Source organism: Malus sylvestris, chromosome 8 (genome assembly GCF_916048215.2).
Source record: "Malus sylvestris chromosome 8, drMalSylv7.2, whole genome shotgun sequence".
Lineage (NCBI taxonomy): Eukaryota > Viridiplantae > Streptophyta > Magnoliopsida > Rosales > Rosaceae > Malus > Malus sylvestris.
In genome coordinates this window covers 11,445,166-11,464,714 of record NC_062267.1, presented here as the reverse complement: position 1 = coordinate 11,464,714, position 19,549 = coordinate 11,445,166, and the positions used below count along the sequence as shown (strand labels likewise).

General features: G+C 37.4%; 2 protein-coding genes and 2 long non-coding RNA genes across 12 annotated transcripts in view; 2 read left to right on the top strand and 2 right to left on the bottom strand.

Annotated features, from left to right (window-relative positions):
* LOC126632727 (putative disease resistance protein At3g14460) overlaps window positions 1–18,237 on the bottom strand; it is a 234,279-nt gene extending 216,042 nt beyond the window's left edge. Inside the window, exons 1-3 of one of the 7 annotated variants that reach the window (XM_050303195.1) lie at window positions 15,275–17,964; window positions 14,309–14,887; window positions 9,891–10,089 (exon numbers count right to left, since the gene is read on the bottom strand). In XM_050303195.1, the coding sequence (XP_050159152.1) occupies window positions 9,891–10,089; window positions 14,309–14,887; window positions 15,275–17,823 (3,327 nt within the window). In that variant the 5' untranslated portion in view covers window positions 17,824–17,964. Of the gene's footprint in view, window positions 1–9,890; window positions 10,090–14,109 lie in introns of all 7 variants that reach the window. The other 6 variants (XM_050303194.1, XM_050303191.1, XM_050303190.1 and 3 more) reach the window with 6 other exon arrangements.
* On the bottom strand, window positions 4,021–5,438 carry LOC126632740 (uncharacterized). 2 transcript variants are annotated; one of them, XR_007626809.1, is made up of 4 exons: window positions 5,295–5,438; window positions 4,881–4,992; window positions 4,618–4,729; window positions 4,021–4,542 (listed from the first exon to the last, which is right to left on the bottom strand). It is a non-coding gene; the product is annotated as an uncharacterized LOC126632740 (long non-coding RNA). The 2 variants fall into 2 exon arrangements; XR_007626808.1 differs by having other exon boundaries at window positions 4,022–4,529.
* LOC126632744 (uncharacterized) lies at window positions 9,832–14,296 on the top strand. The gene is made up of 2 exons (XR_007626814.1): window positions 9,832–9,926; window positions 14,146–14,296. It is a non-coding gene; the product is annotated as an uncharacterized LOC126632744 (long non-coding RNA).
* On the top strand, window positions 11,112–12,828 carry LOC126632734 (uncharacterized). 2 transcript variants are annotated; one of them, XR_007626802.1, is made up of 2 exons: window positions 11,112–11,702; window positions 11,858–12,828. XR_007626802.1 is itself a non-coding variant. In XM_050303204.1 (2 exons), the coding sequence occupies exons 1-2, from the start codon at window positions 11,420–11,422 to the stop codon at window positions 12,048–12,050; spliced, it is 357 nt and encodes a 118-aa protein (XP_050159161.1). In that variant the 5' UTR covers window positions 11,131–11,419; the 3' UTR covers window positions 12,051–12,828. The 2 variants fall into 2 exon arrangements, 1 of the variants encoding a protein (XP_050159161.1); XM_050303204.1 differs by having other exon boundaries at window positions 11,131–11,583.
* Window positions 18,238–19,549: the final 1,312 nt, after the last annotated feature.

Here is a 19,549-nt window from a genome sequence, read left to right as displayed (position 1 = left end):
TGAGTAAGAAGAAAAAATGAGTGAAGTTGCTATTGCTTTCTATGGTGTCTTTAAGAAATGGGAAAGATTGGTGTACTTGAAATTTAATATGCTATTTTGTGGTGGATATACTTACATATATATGCCTAATTATAGTGCTAATAAATTAATAATTAAAATAATAACAACGAGTAATAATTGGGGATGAAGGTTCTAATTTTTAAGATTAGAGAAGGCAGTGGGGCATGTGCTAAGATACTGAGAAACGAGAGCGCAGACACGACGCAACCAAACTAATATTTAATGGGAGTGTGGCCCCGACAAACCTTTCATTCAGTTCAAACCTGGGAAAATTCAATTTTCTGATGGAATTGGACTAACGGAATGGAGTTTCCATCAGGGGTATTGGTTGGAATAAAAAAATTTGGTTTTGCATGTGGGCTTATTTCCTACCTATGAGGCTTTAGTTTTAGTTTTTGTTATATTGTATTTTGTCATGTTTATTAAATTTCAAGCTTCTTATATTATAGGATGTTTTTTTGGTTAAAATTAACTTAGTCCAAACCTTTTTTATTAAACTCTTTTTTTTTTAAATGGTTATGTCTGAAACTGGACACATGTACTATTTCTGAAACTAAAAATGGATACTACACTATTTATTAAACAAACTATTTCTGAAATTAAATACGAATACTACAATATTTCTTAAACTGAATACTGACTATTTTTTAAAACTAAACACAGATACTATCACTCTTTCTTAAACTGAGTATTAATATTATCACTATTTCTTAAACTGAACACTAACTATTTCTTAAATTGACTATTTATGAAACTAATGCAAGTACTACACTATTTGTTAAACTCACTATTTATGAAATTGACATGGGTACTACACTATTTATTAAACTGATTGATTATTTATGAAACTAACACATGTACTGCACTATTTATTAAGCTCACTACTTATGAAATTGACATTGGGTACTACACTATTTATTAAACTGACTGATTATTTATGAAATTGATATGGGTACTACATTATTTATTAAAATGATTGACTATTTATGAAACTGACACAGGTACTACACTATTTATGAAACTGACATTGTCACTCACTATTTTTATTAAACTGACTGATTATTTATTAAACTGACTGACTATTTATTAAACTGACACATGTACTACACTATTTATTAAACTGACTGACTATTTTTTAACAGAACCAAAATAACTCATCCTAATAAGTAACATTGAACGCAATTACGACAATGACTTTAATTATAATTAGACTATTAGTCAATTAGGCAACCAGAAGTTGGATTTCCAAATTAGCTAATCCTAACCCACCACGCTCACGACAAGTTATCTTAGTTATGTGTGCTATGCTGATGCTATATATATAAATATCAAACAAGTAACAAGCACGTTTAAGGAAATTTGGATGAATGGCTCACAGGTACTATAACAAATAACAATGCACTAGTACTACTAGTGTTTGCCAGCATTGTGGCGCAGGATGGAATGTTAATGGTGGGTGCTACTCAACAAGATCTTTTATTATGGTCTCGTTTCTTTGAAACTTTGCTTTATATATATAGAACAACATCCAAACCAGACTTTTCTTAGTACAACATCCAAACCAGGGCTTTTCATATGGATTTTCTTCCTTGGAACAAGTTGCTTCTTCTCAGCCCTCATCGATGCATTCTGAGTGGAACTGAGACAAGCCATTTCTCATCTTCTTCGTCGCACCATCAACCAGCTTATTGCCAGAAGATGCAGCCTCCTCCCTTCCCCTTTTTCGTTCCATATACACATACTTTTCAAAGTTGCTAGAGGCTTGGCTATATCCAAAACGAAATGCATCTTCTTTCTCACACAAACTTTTATAAGAGATTAGCACGGTGAAACGCAAATCACCGTCGTAACTAAAAATCAAGAAGTCCCAGCATTCTACGTAATGGTCTATCACAAATGTTAACCACCCATGCAGTGGCAAAGCCACGTGAGGGCGAGGAGTGGCGGCCGCCACTCCCTTTGCCGAGAAACACCACTGTAGAGCTAGGTTCGCCACTCCCCTCCTCTTCGGAAAACCCACTGGTTCATCCTCTGTTTGTGTTGTTGAGTGATCTGTTCTGCTGCGCACAGCAGCAGCAGATATGCAATTTTTTTTTTGGAGTAGGTTGCGATGGGATCGATGAAGGGTTTCGACTTCGAGTTTGCAGATTTGCCATGGCAAGGGTAGTGGTAGGAGAAATGAGGTGTTTGGTTATCAACATAGTAGTACTGACTACGGCTCCGGGGCTGCTATCCCCGAAAGTTGTGTCTCCTTCATGTCTCCTTCTTTATTTGTTTGACGGAAATGAGGCAGGATGTGGGCGCACCTGGGTTCGAAGAAAAAACATTGAAGACGTCATCTGCTTACAGGCGGGTTCGCCATTGACGGACAAGAAGAATCCATATGCGATAGATTTTGTCACCGGCCATGGAAATGGTGGCTCAAAGCTTTGTGAAGAAAGACCCGAACTAACGTTGAAATCAAGCAGAGACACCACCTCACCCACCGCTGACAAGCGGTGATGCTTTCTTTTCCGCTTCTTCTACTTCCTGGAAAGAGAATTTTCAGTTTGTTTCTAGGGAAAATTGGGATGGAAATTTGGAATTTGATCTTTCATTATGATTTGGGGTCAATTGTTTTGTGTTTTGCAAGAACCGAGGGGATTCTACCCCTAGTTTTAATTTACTTTTTATTATTTAATTGTTAACTTATTAAAAGTTAACAAAGTTATGTTTAACTCTCACATTATTTATTTAAGATCCATAGCGTATTTATCTTAAACTTTCATACTATCTATAAATATTGTACTAATTTTTTAAAAATAATATAAATATTGTTTAATACTTATTTTACGATATAAAAAATATATTTAAATCCATCTAGGCTCCTACTTAAATCTTGTCTAGGCGCCTAGCTGCTAGGTCTCAGTCCATAGCGCCTAATATTTTTTTAGAATCTAATCCTAACCAATTTAAGCTTCTTACATGGCTTTGATATTACCTCTTACAACCGTTGTGGTGAAGAGACTGTTTTCTGCTATGAATATTGACTTAAAACTTTGCACTGTCCAATATAAAAGCAACCGCTTCGATTGAAACCTTGCATTCTTTTGAATTTCGCCCCTCCCCTCGACAAATTCTGGCTTCGCCACTGCACCCATGATGCAAGAAAAAAACCACCATTCTGTTGAATCAATTCAATCCTCCACGCACTGCCGCTAAGGTCGAACAAAAAAACTAACCCAGTTATTCTGCCTTCCATTTTTCTCATGAATCTTTTTGGGATTTTCAATCTTTCGGAACTCAAATCAGCATAATAAAACGCAAAAAATGAGGGCTCCTCACATTCTGAGCTTCCTCCATTGAAATTAACTCTGCAAGTTTCAAACTCTAAACAGAAAACAGAATCTCGGTGAAATTTTCTGAGCAACCAAACAGGTCCTAACATTTTTCCCTCTGATTTAAAATTAATGAAGCAAGAACGAACAAAATTCAAGATGAGATTTGTGATCGTATAAATTATTGGGGTTTTTTTTATCAATATTTTGTTTTTAATGAGGAAGTGGCATACTTGTAAAAAAGGAAAGTCTATTTCTAACTGGAGTGGCTGACGGAGTGGGGTTCCGTTAGGGGTAAGAGCTGGAAAAAAAAAGTATTTCGTTTTGGGCTTTTAATTCAGCCCATGTGTATTCAAGGTTTATAGGGCCTGATATATAATAGTTTTGTCCTTATCATAAAATATAAAGCCGTTTTGGTTAAATAATAGTATAGGATGATTTTTGATTAAAGTAAACTTAACTCAAGCCCTTTTCATTAAAGCTCTCATGAATATAATAGTAGGAATGAAATTAGCAATTTCTAATGCATTTAGAGACTTATTTTACCCAAAAAAATAATTCAGGGATCTAATTTTCACTGAGGTGATAGTTCAGGGACTAAATCGGCACTTCGCCAAAACATGAATAATAAGTAACATTGATGATAATAGCTTATTTTTGTATTTATTTAAGAGTCAAATCACTTAATGCTACAATTAGGGACGTTGTGATAGGAGAATTCATGGAAACTTTCAAAATTTTCATTTTCATATAATACAAGCATTGAAGCCCGCGCGATGCTGCGGGTTTCAAAACTGTTGTAAACGTGTAAAAAGCAGGGCATATATACGTGAGAAAATATGTCCCAGAGAGTAAAAAACCCCAAGATGGATTTAAGCAAAACCCATATCAGATTCTAAGTGGGTTTACCCTTCCTTATTTTTTGTTATTTCGTAGATGCCATTGGTATCCACGTGTTGATGTTAGATGCCTCTCGAACACTCCAGTCTTGCGTGTGTTTAATTAGGTCTCCTCTGGAATTGCTGCCACGTTTAAAAAGATATGGCGTGGTGCTGCCACGTTTTAAGGGAGATTGATATCAAGGGAGCTCTCAACCTCCGACTGCAGAAGGAGCACCGCCTCACCTCACCAACCCTCCACCTGCCTCGATTGCTGCAAGCAAAGACTGTAACAAAAATCACAGATGCAGAAGAGGGAGAGAGAGAGAGAGAGAGAGAGAGAGAGAGAGAGAGAGCGAAACCATGTCTAAACGTCAGAACGACCTCGATCTCCTTCCTTCTTTTAAAAATGGGGTTTTGGAAACCCCTCTTGGTTTCTACTTCCCATTCGCCAACCCATCACGTTAAATTTATCTGAATATTTAAACAGAGGTGCACCAGAAAATTATAAAACTTAAAATTAAAAAACCCCAAGATGAATTTAAGCAAAACCCATATCAGATTCTAAGTGGGTTTAAGAAAAATAGTATTAATCAGAGAGAGAGAGAGAAAGAGAGAGCGAAACCATGTCTAAACGTCAGAACGACCTCGATCTCCTTCTTTCTTTTAAAGATGGGGTTTTGGAAACCCCTCTTGGTTTCTACTTCCCATTCGCCAACCCATCACGTTAAATTTATCTGAATATTTAAACAGAGGTGCACCAGAAAATTATAAAACTTAAAATTAAAAAACCCCAAGATGAATTTAAGCAAAACCCATATCAGATTCTAAGTGGGTTTAAGAAAAATAGTATTAATCAGATATCAACACAGTAAATAAATAAATTGAAATTTCCTACCTTTAAGTTTCAAGGTTTTTACTTTAGAATCCAAGGAAACCCCAAATCAGATTCTAAGTGGGTTTATCAAAAATAATAATCTAATAAGAAAGTAACATTGAAAGTAAATAAGAAACGGAAAACAAAATTGAATTTTCTTACCTTTAGTTTCTGGGTTTACATTGTGGAATCCAATTGAGAACTGAAGGATGAGACTGGTGATGGTTTTCGGTGTTTCTGGGTTCGTGGGTGCTGGGTGGGAAGAGAGAGCGAGAGAAAGAATGACGTTCACTTAAGAGGAAAAAGAAGATAAAAATGACGGACTGATTTCTTATCACAGTGCCCCAAATAAATGGACGGTCCAGATTCAATTAGATTTACATCGGATTAATATATTGAAATTACACAATTAAGGCAGGGGCATTTTCGAAATTACACTGTTCTTATGAACAGTAAAACAGTTTGTTTTCAGCTTTAGTATAGATTGAATTTGGGCTTTGAGGAGGTGGTGACATACTTGTAAATAAAGGAAAATTTATTTCTAACGGAATTGGGCTGACAGAATGACATTTCTGTCAGGGGCATGGCTGGAAAAAAAGGATATTGCATGTTGGGCTTTTTAATTCAGCCCATGTCTGTTACTGTTTGCAGGACCTAATATAAGTTAGTTTGTTCTTATAATTAAATATGAAGTTTTTTCAGTTAAATAATAATTTATAGGGAGCTTTAATGAAAAGGGTTTGAACAAAGTTTAATTTAACCAAAAACCACCATATACTATTATTTAATCAAAAGGGCTTTATATTTAATTATACGGACAAAACTAATCTATTTCAGGCCCACAACCATTAAACCCACATGGGATGAATTAAAAGCCCAAAACAAAATAATTTTTTTTCCAGCCTCGCCCCTAACAGAAATCCCATTATGTCAACCAATCTATTAGAATTAAACTTCAATCCTGAATCATTTCTTGAGGTCAACGGGGGTGTTGAATTTGATTAGTTCGAGGTTGGTGCGTCATCACAGGAGAGGGTTTGTATTTCAATTTGGAGGGAGGGAGGTTGATTCGGTGGAACTGGATTTGTCAAAGTGGGTGATTGGGGGCTCCGCCGATGGATTCGCAATGGCAACAGAAACTGATTCCCCTTTTCAGCCATCCCCTCGATCAAATAAAACTTCCTATCTTTTTTTTTCTTTTCCTCCCATGAAGACAAAAAAATTACTTTGATGCAGATGGAATCAATGCCCCTTGTTGTTTTTTTCTCGGACAGAGAGTCGCAGACCTTTCACCTTCCTCACTCGAAAAAAAATCTCCTTGTTTTTTGGTTTTGCAATTTTGGACACGGTGGGGTTGATGATGGATTGTGCACTAGTGGCGTTGGTAGGTGAAGACTAGGTAATGGTCTGCTATTTTCCTTTCTTTTCTTTTTTCAGAGTTTTTATTTGGATAGTTAACAGTGTTATATTGAATCAATTGAGGGACAAGTGTAAATTTTGAGGGAAGCCAATGAGAGGTCACATATAATTTTCGGTGCAGAAGATCTGCACTCCTGATTTCTACTTGACTGATTAGTTTAGTTAATTTTGGATTATTGTGTTGGAAATTGTGATGTGTTCAAATTAAAAGTTACGATTTTTAATATAAGTTTGGTGGTGGCATATGCTTTCTTGATTTACTCAACATGTTGTATGTTTCTACTTTATTCTCACCAAGGAAAAAAATGGTACATTGTTGTATTTGGTATATTTGAAGTTTCATAAATAGTACTCGTGTTTAGTTTTATAAATAGTATATGTGTTCAGTTTCATAAATAGTTTTCGTGTTTAGTTTCATAAATAGTACTCATGTTTAGTTTCATAAATAGTTTTCGTGTTCAGTTTCGTAATAGTTTCCGTGTTCAGTTTCATAAATAGTAATCGTGTTCAGTTTCATAAATAATACCCGTGTTTAGTTTCATAAATAGTTTTCGTGTTCTGTTTCATAAATAGTACCCGTGTTCAATTTCATAAATAGTACCTGTGTTTAGTTTCATAAATAGTTTCCGTGTCCTATTTCATAAATAGTAATCGTGTTCAGTTTCATAAATAGTACCCGTGTTCTGTTTCATAAATAGATTATAAAAGGTTTGTATTGGCCTCTAATTTCATAAACTAAACACAAGTACTGTCACTATTTCGTAAACTAAACACTGACTATTTATCAAACGAACACTAGTACTATCATTGTTTCGTAAACTAAACACTGACTATTTCTTAAACGGAACACTAGTACTATCACTATTTCGTAAACTAAACATTGACTATTTATCAAACGAACACTAGTACTATCATTGTTTCGTAAACTAAACACTGACTATTTATTAAATGGAACACTAGTACTATCACTGTTTCGTAAACTAAACACTGATTATTTCTCAAACAGAACATTAGTACTATAACTATTTCTTAACTGAACATTGACTACTTCTTAAAATGAACATTATTTCTTAAATTAAACACTGACTATATCTTAAACTGAACATTAGTACTATCACTATTTCATAAACTGAACACAAGTATTGTCACTATTTCGAAAACTAAACACTGACTATTTATCAAACGAACACTAGTACTATCATTATTTCGTAAACCAAACACTGACTATTTCTTAAACGGAACACTAGTAATATCACTATTTCGTAAACTAAACACTGATTATTTTTTAAACGGAATACTAGTATTATCACTGTTTCATAAACTAAACATTGACTATTTCTCAAACGAACACTAGTACTATCACTGTTTCGTAAACTAAACACTGATTATTTCTCAAACAGAACACTAGTACTATCACTATTTCTTAACTGAACATTGACTACTTCTTAAAATGAACACTATTTCTCAAATTAAACACTGACTATATCTTAAACCGAACATTAGTACTATCACTATTTCATAAACTGAACACAAGTACTGTCACTATTTCGTAAACTAAGCACTGACTATTTATCAAACGAACACTAGTATTATCACTGTTTCGTAAACTAAACACTGACTATTTCTTAACACTAGTACTATCATTGTTTTGTAAACTAAACACTGATTATTTCTCAAATAGAACACTAGTACTATCACTAGTTCGTAAACTAAACACTGACTATTTTTAAAACCGAACACTAATACTATCACTATTTCGTAACTAGAACTATCATATTCGTGTTTGTTATTTGACATTTCTCTCAATCAATTTATTTGACTTTCCTTTAATTTGTTTTTCCACACAAAATGAGCTTCTCTCTCCATTTACGCATACAAAAATACCCACATCAGTTTTGGTCGCCCACAACCCAGACCAAATTGAACCTAGCCCACCCCTTGTAAACCCACCGAGATGCGAGTTTGAGAGAGTCACAAGAATAACTTTAGCAGAATTTGTTAAGAGTTTTACATGCTAACATTGTAAACCCACATCAGTTTTAGTGCATTGAGTGCCCTTTAACTCCACATCACCTTGCCAGCGAATCAGTTTCTGTTGCCATTGCGAATCCATCGGCGGAGCCCCCAATCACCCACTTTGACAAATCCAGTTCCATCGAATCAACCTCCCTCCTTCCAAATTGAAATACAAACCCTCTTCTGTGATGACTCACCAACCTCGGACTAATAAAATTCAACACCCCCGTTGACCTCAAGAAATGATTCAAGATTTGGAAGCAAACGAGAAGCAATCAGGGATTAGAAAATCAAATGACAGATGAATAAAACCCAGAATTTATATGTGTTCTTCTCTCTCTCCTCTCTTTATTTGCGCACTAAATCAGTTTCCCATCATCAACTTGAAAAATCGAAGTGGAGTTGCAGATAGAAAGTTAGAGAGAGAAAGTGAGAGAGAGAGTGGGAGAGCGCGAGAGGGAGCTCGTGGGATTTATGGGTTGTTGGGGGTGAATATAAAGAATCGTGACTTTTTCAGCTCTCTGACAGGGGCAAAAGTAAACTGACAGAATAAAACAAAATTGACTTAACCTAAAACGTTAGGGGCAAAATCGACAAGTAATGATATTATTTTGGTTAGGCCATTGTAGTTGGACTTCTTTAGTATTGGGCTTTGTACTAACCATTAAATAAAGTTGTAACATGGTTTTTGGTTAAAATCCAAAGTTTCTAAGTCAGTTTCATTAGTTTTCCTTAATTTATAATGGTTTTTGATTAAATTAAATTTAGTCAAAACTTTTTTTATTAAAGCTCATTTAATTAAATTGGCAACACAAATCGAATCGATCGAGACAACTTGCATACAATGATAATGAGCCTGGAGCTGGAGTACTAACCAATGAGCCTGGAGCTGGAGTACTAACCAAACATACTAAAAAAAATAGGAAACTTTAACGAAAAGCTCCCGGTACTGTTTATTTTAACGAAAAATCATATTTTTACACTAAAAAATCAATCCTGGTACTATTCACTTTACCCTTTATTTTGTCCTTATCATTAAAACTCAAAGTTTTCAAACCCTTTTCATTAATTTTCCTAAAAAAATAACCATCAGAAACGTATCCAACTAAAGTGTTTTGGGATGACGCGAACAGTCATGCTGATATATATTTTGGGGATGTGAGAAATCTTGGGCCAATCTTCCCGGAATCGTTCTTTTAACAGTGGACACCTCCGGATTTCCAGTCGAGAAAGAGATGTGGGAAGCCATTCTCTTGGCAAGCACCCGATATTAGGGCAATCCAAAATAGTCAAGCTTTTTAGAGATTTGGGCGCTTCTTCTGGAAAGCCCTGGAGCTCCGGGCATCCTTTTATTGTGAGGTGTTGAAGAGAGGTGAGTTGTCTCAAAACCTTGCCTTGGATGGTTGTAAGATTTGGATGAAAGCTGATGGAGAGACTAGTGAGAGTGGCAGGCAGCAAACCCTCTTCCAGAAACGAACATCCCATTTCTTCTCCACCTTCTTCACTGAATCTGATGTCCAACCTTCTAAGAGAGTTAAGTCTTGTTAAACCCCACAGTGGGCGGTTTGCATCGAGTTTTCTACAACACTCAAGACGAAGGACTCGTAAATTTGATGGCAAGCCTCCATGAGGAAATGATTCCACTTCTGGACAGCCGAATACTCCTAATTTCTGAAGAGACTGTAGAAGGGTATGCATTTGTTCTGGCAACGACCTCAACTTTTTGCATCAAGAGATAAGCAGCTCCTCCAATTTGGGCGCATCCATCCCTCCATCTGGAAAACATACAAAATTTGGGCAGTTGTCTATTCCCAAGTGAACGAGGGAATTAGGAGTATTCGGCTGTCCAGCGTCTTGAGTGTTGTAGAAAACTCGTTGCAAACCGCCCACTGTGGGGTTTAACAAGACTCAACTCTCTTAGAAGGTTGGACATCACCAAACACTATGAGAGTTCAATCATAAAGCTTAAGCTTGTAGAATCTCTTAATACTCTAAAAGAAGCAATCATGTCTAAGATTAGGTCAAAAATTGAAAAAGAAAAAAAATTATGAAAACAGAAGTCAAGCAAAGCTAAAGCGCAACTTTCATCCTAAAATGTAACAATTGAATGACGACCTCTAATGAAATTTTAATATCAGAAAAACTAACAAAAATGACTTGAAAACTTTGAGTTTTAACGATAAGGACAAAATAAAGGGTAAAGTGAATAGTAGCAGGTTTGACTTTTTAGTGTAAAAATGTGGTTTTTCGTTAAAATGAACAGTACCGTGGACTTTTCATTAAAACTCCCTTTAATATTCATGTCCAAATAAGAATTTTTTCTGTATAACAATAATTATCACCAAAGTTTAGAGGTGGGACCGATATAAGCTGAGTATATATATCCGGGCCCATGCATCATAAGCTAATCCCCCAATTTAACTTTGAGACCCTTAAAACTACATGTCGTCTAATATCAGTCACGACTCACGGTTAAAACGACAACCAGTGAGTTAGTTTCTTTCAGTCAGAAGTAGACCTGACATTTTGGATCCGACCCGTTAATATTAGTATTTGGGTGGATGCTTAACGGGTCGGGTCGTTAACAGGTGAACCCGTTAAATAACAGGTCACTTTGGGTCAACCCGTTATCACCTGTTAATTGAGGATGTTTTAGTAATTTCAATAAAATCTTAACAACAAAATATAAACTCTATGCAAAAAAAATAAAATAATAATAACTGTTAATGGGTGAAACGGGTGGCCCGTTAACTTAACGGGTCGGGTTCGGATGACCCGTTAGATTAACGGATTGGGTTCGGGTGACCTGTTTACGGACTCAGAAGTACACAGCCTAGAAAGCGAGGGAAAAAATGGCAGCGGAGTCGTTTAGGTGGCTACTGCAGCTGCACAAGGACGTGCCAAAAGCCTCCCGGTTCAATGCGGAAGGGTTGGACTTCACCGTTAATGTCTGCACTATTCGATGGGCGGATCTACGGTTCGGCTCACTCAAGCTTTCCCTCATGCAATCCCCCAAGTAAACTATGTCTTTCTCCTTTCTCTGAGACTGGGTGCTCGATGTACACCAGGTGTTTGATGATTGGTCTAAACCAGATTTTTAGACACGACAAATTATACTGCTTGTTCTTGTTTTTCGTAAATTGAAAGCGTAAAACTTCGAATTTCTTGGGTTTTTTCGGTTTTATGATTCCTTCTAGTTTTTGGTAATGTGGTTTTATTTTAGTAGTAGTTGGATTTAAGCTTTGTGCTTTGAATGAAATTGGGATCTGCTAATGATTAAAGTTTGACAGGGATCATGTAATGCAGAATGGAAACTCTTCACTTTTGTTCTTCACGGTGCCAGACATTAATCAAACAGTGACGAACTTAATGGCATTAGGAGGAGCTGAACTTGATGGCCCTATCAAACATGAAATGAAATCGGCTGGATCGAGACAGCATGATACATACAATGACAATGAGCAAGGTTATATAGTCGAATAGACAAATTAACGAAATCAAATTTGCACTTGTTTTAGCCTAGTAATCATGTACATAGTACTACTCCATCGCAAAACAACAAGGGCTATACCAGCTCCCCCCTATGTTGTTGCATTAGGAAGGGTTTGTGGCAAATTCAACACTGCACAACAAGTATTGTGCTGCGGGATATACACATACACCTGAGAGAGACAGAGAGAGCCAATTTCAACAAGATCTATAATATATACACGCGGGGATGTGAGCAACCTTGGGCCAATCTTCCCCCGTCTCTCTGGAATCATTGTTCTAGCAGAGGACACAAATGGATTTGCAGATAAGAAAGAGACGTGGGAAGCCATTCTCCTGGCAAGCACCTGAGTTTAGGGCACCTCGTAATAGTCAAGCTTTTTAGAGACTTGGGGGCTTCTTCAAGAAAGCACTGGAGCTCAGGGCATCCGTCTATTATTTGGTTTTCAAGAGAGGTGAGTTGTCTCAACACCTTGCCTTGGATGGTTGTAAGATTCGGAAGATTGTAGATGGAGAGACGATTGACAGCGACAGTAGAAGGGTATGCATTTGTTCTGGCAACGACCTCAATTTCTTGCATCGAGAGATAAGCAGCTCCTCCAATTTGGGCGCATCCATCCCTCCATCTGGAAAACATACAAAATTCGGGCATTCATGTATTTGTAAGTAAGTGAGGGAGAGGAAAAATGAGAGGCCAAGACCCCCACATGTATGGAACGTATACATCGTGATTGGTGAGTATGATGTCATGCCAGCTATTTTATTTCCTTTATTTCTTTTACCAAAAAAAACTTCCCTATCTAGTATTATTTGCAACAAAAGAACCAAACAAGATATCGTCAAACCATTTTAGAATAATATTGTCATAATTTCACTGTTCAAAAGAATTATTGAATAATCGTTACATGAGCAAAAACTTTTGAATGCATTTAGCTTTTTGTAGAGATGGTTTTTAAATGATGACCTAAAGATAAACAGTTCAAATCATCGTGCAACATTGTAGGATGAGAATGAAAATAATAAGATTTCCAAATTGATTTGTATAAAAATAAATAAAAAAATAACAAGGCCACTTGTATGGGATATTGCTACTATGTAATTTTAATTTCATGTGCTGGTTTTGTTTTGTAGTCGAACTATAAGATTAATTTGATTTTATTCACGCTGCTTGATTATTAAGATGCATTCCTATTTAAAACATGAAAAATAGGTAACATTGATGATAATAGCTTATTTTTGTATTTATTTAAGAGTCAAATCACTCAATGCTACGATCAGGGACGTCATGATGGGAGAATTCATGGAAACTTTTAAAATTTTCATTTTCATATGATATTTAGGTTTTAATGAGGTAGTGACATACCTGTAAATAAAGAAAAAATTATTTCTAACGGAATTGGGCTGGCAGAATGAAGTTTCGGTCATGGGCATGGCTGTAAAAAAAAAAATTGCATGTTCGGCTTTTTAATTCAGCCAATGTCTTTTACTGTTTGTAAGACCTAATATAAATTAGTTTGTCCTTACAATTAAATATGAAGCTTTTTAGTTAAAAAAAAATTTAAGGTGATTTTTGATTAAATTAAACTTAGTTTAAATTCTTTTCATTAAAGCTCTCTTGATTAAACTGACCACACAAATCGGATGGATCGAGACAGCTTACATACAATGATAATGAGCCTGGAGCTGGAGTACTAACCAAACATACTAAAAAACATAGCAGTAAAAAAATAACCATCAGAAAAGTACCCAACTAAAGTGTTTTGGGTCATTCAAATGATTTGTATATATACATATAGACACACACACCTGATTGAGAGAGAGAGAATTCGGCAAGTACTAATCTCAAGGACATCTATTCTATATATATTTGGGGGATGTGAGAAATCTTTGGCCAATCTTCCCCTGTCTCTCTTCGGAATCGTTCTTTTAACAGCGGACACCTCCGGATACTCAGTTCAGAAAGAGATGTGGGAAGCCATTCTCCCGGCAAGCACCCGATATTAGGGCACCCCCAAATAGTCAAGCTTTTCAGAGATTTGGGCGCTTCTTCTGGAAAGCCCTGGAGCTCAGGGCATCCTTGTATTGTGAGGTCTTCAAGAGAGGTGAGTTGTCTCAACACCTTGCCTTGGATGGTTGTAAGATTCGGATGTTTGAGGATGGCGAGATGAGTGAGAGCGGCGGGCAGGAGCCCCTCTTCCGGAAACGAACATCCCATTTCTTCTCCACCTTCTTCAGTGAAAACGATATCCAACTTTCTAAGAGAGTTGAGTCTTGTTAAACCCCACAGTGAGCGGTTTGCAGCGAGTTTTCTACGGCACTCAAAAGAAAGGTCTTGTAAATTTGACGGCAACCCTCCTTGAGGAAATGATTCCACTTCTGGACAACCGACCACTCTCAATTTCTGAAGAGACGGTAGAAGGGTATGCATTTGTTCTGGCAACGACCTCAATTTCTTGCATCGAGAGATGTCCAGCTCCTCCAATTTGGGTGCATCCATCCCTCCATCTGGAAAACATGCAAAATTTGGGCATTCCCTTATTTCTAAGTAAGTGAGGGAAAGGAATTGAGGGCATTCAGATTCCACATGTGCAAGTGAACCACTGAAGGATTCCAGGTCATACAATTCTACGCTTTCAAGCCTTGGCAGCTTCTCCAACGGTACCATCTCAGTTAGCTTGGGACATCTGCTCAGTACAAGGTCACGAAGATTAGGAAACAGTATTGTGGTGTTGCCTCCGCTTCCATCGTAATATGATTCAACTTCTGGACAGTCGAACACTTCCAAGTACTGAAGAGACGGTAGAAGGGTATGCATTTGTTCTGGCAGTGACCTTAATTTCTTGCATTCAGAGATACGCAGCTCCTCCAATTTGGGTGCATCCATCCCTCCATCTGGAAAACATACAAAATTTGGGCAGTTGTCAATTCCCAAGCGAACGAGGGAGAGGAATTTAGGGCATTCAGATTCCACATGTGCAAGTGAACCACTGAAGGATTCCAGGTCCTGCAATTGTACCCTTTCAAGCCTTGGCGGCTTCTCCAACGGTACTATCTCAGTTAGCTTGGGACATCTTCTCAGTACAAGCTCACGAAGATTAGGAAACAGTATTGTGGTGTTGCCTCCGCTTCCATCGTAATATGATTCAACTTCTGGACAGTCGAACACTTCTAATTTCTGAAGAGACGGTAGAAGGGTATGCATTTGTTCTGGCAGCGACCTTAATTTCTTGCATCCATTGATAAGCAGGTCCTCCAATTTGGGCGCATCCATCCCTCCATCTGGAAAACATACAAAATTTGGGCATTTGTCCATTTTCAAGTGAGCGACGGAGAGGAATTGAGGGCATTCAGATTCCACATGTGAAAGTGAACCACTGAAGGACTCCAGACCACACAATTCTGCCCTTTCAAGACTTTGCAGCTTCTCCAACGGTAATATCTCAGTCAGCTTGGGACAATTTTTCAGTCCAAGCTCACGAAGATTAGGAAACACAATTGTGGTGTTGCCTCTGCTTCCATCGTAATAGGACCACTTTTCCCACTCCAACATACCTTCCAAGAACAATTTTTGTAGAGATCTAAATGGAATAATCCCACAAGTATCGTTACCGTAATACTCGCTACCAATCTCAACCACGTTATTCATCCCTAGAACATGAAGCTCTTTGAGGGAGTGTAGTTGCCCAAGTGGTGGCAATAAGCAGCAATGTTGGAAATTTTTGAGTTTAATACAAGATAGTTTAGAGAAAGATGGATGTCCTAACCAACCTGGAAAACTTACACCCCCGTAAGATATAACCTCAAGTTGTTTGAGGTTTGTATGAGGTTGGAGCTTGTTGAGCACTTCTCTGTCATTTTGTGGATCATGATCATCATCGCCTCTTCCCCATTTCAAAACAAGTTTGTCCAGATACTCCTTGTTGCTCATGATACCTGCTTCCAAAGCATTCCCCTCATGGTCAATGTTACCAACTCCTGAGATTGTAAGATATCCGCGCAAATGCTGAAGCTCTTTTAATTCTCCAATCCTTTGAGCTGTTTGTTTGTCCACCACAAAATCGCTTAATGTCTGGAGATTTTTCAAATTACACATCCCTGCAGGCATCTTTTTTATCTCTGTTGCCAACATATTGAGATGGCGCAAGTTGATTAGCCTTCCCAAATTGGATGGTAGTTGAATCAGACGAAGACAACTAACCAATAACAAGGTCTGTAAATTGTATATGGTGCACACCGTCTCAGGTAATTCTCTTATTGAAGTGAACGACACGTCCAAATGCCTTAATTGTTTTAAGTTGCCAATTGAGCTAGGCAACTCATCAATATGAAAACTTGACAACTTGAGCACTCTTAAACATGGTAGATTTGGTAATAAGTCACCAAGTGTGTAGGTCAATACCAACTTATTGCAGTCTTCAGAGTCGCGAGTTTGAATTTGTAGAAAGGTGTGCAAGTGCTTAGCCTCATCCAGCGCCTCAAATTTCTGAATGCCATGACCTCCAAATTTCATGAATGAAAAGTGACGAGTTTTGCACAAATTTTTGTTGGGCAGCTGATTTCCCTCCAATCTCAAACAAAATTCTCCAGCTACAAACTTTGCTAAATCATTCATAATGTCATGCATGGTGAAATCCCATGTGTTACTTGAATGTTGAAAGAAAGACCTTGATAATAGATTATCAAAGTAATCACTTCCCACTTCTTCCGGATCCAATACGCCCTCCTCGTTCGATTGTAAGAGGTCTTCGGCCATCCAAAATAAAATCAGCTCTCGTTTTCCAAATCTGTAACCTTTTGGAAATATCGAACAATAAGCAAAACAACGCTTGAGATGCGGTGGAAGATAATGGTAGCTTAACCATAAAGCCGATAAAACCGTATCTTTCGACAACTTCCATAAGTCACTCTTCAATATCTTTTCCCATTCCTTTGGGTTTGAATTAGAGTGTAATAGACCCCCTAATGATTTTATAGCTAAAGGAAGGCCTTGACACTTCTTAACAATTTGTCTTCCAATGACTTCAAGCTCCGGATGTGCGCCAACAACACTGTCATTTGTGAACGCATGCTTTGCAAATAACAACCAAGAAACGTCCTCAGATATCTTCTCCAAATAATGTGGTGAAAGAGTCCCGGTGATAGATGCAACGCGTCCGAGGCGTGTTGTGACAATGATCTTACTTCCATGTACTCCGCAACTATTGAAGTGAGTCATCAACTTATTCCAAAGCTCATAATCTTCGCTCCAAACATCATCAAGAACGAAGAGGAACTTTTTTCCTGTCAAAACCTCCTCCAATTCTTCAGAAAGCAGATCCAGATCTGTGATCGTGCAAGGTTTTTTCGTGATCCTCCCATATATTGTTTGCGCTATTTGAAGAATATCAAGTTTCTCTCCGACACAAACCCATGCTTGGACATTAAAGTCATCCTTGACATCTTTGTACACAAGTTGAGCAAGGGTGGACTTTCCGATCCCTCCCATGCCTACGATGGGAAGCACTCCTATGCCAGCAGTATCATTCGAACGCAATGATTTAAGAATCGTTTCTCTGTCCTTTTCCCTTCCGAAGACGCCAGACTCATCGACCCGAGAAGTAGTCCGACGAGTTGTGTCTTGTGGTCTATGTTGAACTCCTTCTTTCAGCCCAAGAGCGTCTCTTTCCTTGAGAATGAGGTCTAACTCGCGCAGAACCTTTGATATCTTCGGTTCAAGAGAGTTGTAAAATTCATCGGACGCAGAAGAAGACTTGAATACTGATCTCATGATCCCGCTTGTGCTGCTGCTAGCTGCAGGAGAATGGTTATCGTCACCTTCCAGCCGGCGTCGAAGAGCTTCAGTGTTTATCTCGTCCAGCAACTCTCCTACACAGTAAATAGCATCTTTGAGATCGTCGAGCCACTTTCTCACAGTCGGTCTTGTCAACTGCTTCTCCTCCGCATCGTCAACCAGCTCGTTAGCAGTGAGCAACTTGATCTTCAACTCCCTCATGGGCAGCTCGTTGTCGTTTTTCTTCCCAGAGATGAAATCGAGGACGGGAGGGGAAACCATCCGATCGAACAAAACATTGAGGAAAGAAGAGAGAAAAGCTCCGCCCACCAACTCAGCCATGCTCACAACTGAGCCGTCGACGGATAGGAATCTGAAAGATGAAAGAGTTTTTTTTTTTTTTTTTTTTGATCAAGGATGAAGAAAGAGGCTGGATTGTGCGGATGAGCTAGTTTTGCTTTACTACTAGTTGAGAGCTTTCAGATCGTTCAGATCGTTCACATGTCCGTCAACTTTTTCCACATGGGATGTTTCAATGAGTTTTGTTATGATGCTTAAAGATTAAAGTTGGAATGCAACGCGGTTTATGGGGTCCTCCAGTTGGAGATTTTTAACTTTTACGTGCTGGGATAGGGACAATAATATACAACCACTATTATTGATTGAAAAATGACTTTATCAGCCTCGGATTCCGTTCAATAATTGACCATCCAGATTTTTAACTAATATTTCATGTTATTTTATTTTATTATTATTATTTTTTTTTAATTTTTGATCAAAAAGTATGATTAGTTTTTAAAAATCGAACCCTGGGTGACGAAAAATGTGATCCAACCCTATAATGTGCTTAGGACAGTATGAGTTAGCTAATCAATTAAGCACAACACAAGCCTTTGAGGGAAACAGAAATCAATCGTCCGTCTTCTTTTTGGAGCTCTAGTAAAACAAGTTGAGATATGATTATTGTTTTTCAAATGAGTGGTGCTTCATTTGATCTGATAATCAAAAATTGAAAACACAGTGTGATAAGTAAAAAAAAAGTGAGTGATAGCACCACCTTTCAAAACTATCTACCCGCAGCGATAATGGGAGTCGCAATGGGATTTTTTGTTTTTGGGAGGTGGATTAAACAAAAAGAAGAGAAAAGTTGGAAATGTTGGGAAATTTTGTTTTTCTTTTTACTCGTATTGCTTTTGGGGTTAGTATAGAAATTAAAGGGAGTATTAACAAAAAAATTTCTTGTACTGTTCATTTTAATAAAAAATCATATCTTCACACTAAAAAGCCAATCATAGTATTATTCATTTTACCTTTCATTTTGTCCTTATCATTAAAACTCAAAGTTTTCAAGCTATTTTCATTAATTTTCCTGAAATTAAATGATGTTTCTTAAGAAATAAGTCGTCAAATCTGAAAAGAAAGAAAAATAAAGGGAGAGGAGATTGCTCAAATGGTTCACTTGAAATTTTTTGTAAATTCCTATCATTTCTATAAATGGTGTATCGTTCAAATTTTTGCTCGGGGCCTCATGACTATCCCTGTTAAGTAGTTCATGAGAATCAGACGGGTGTGAGCTGACAAAGATATCATGGAGAGAGCGCAAGTGAATTAGAATGTAAGAGCTATCAAAGTCTAAAATGGCCTTGGTTAAAATGATAGTACAACTTCAGATAGATCAAGACAGCAAGATACAGATTTCAAATGGTAGTCAGCGGGTGAAACT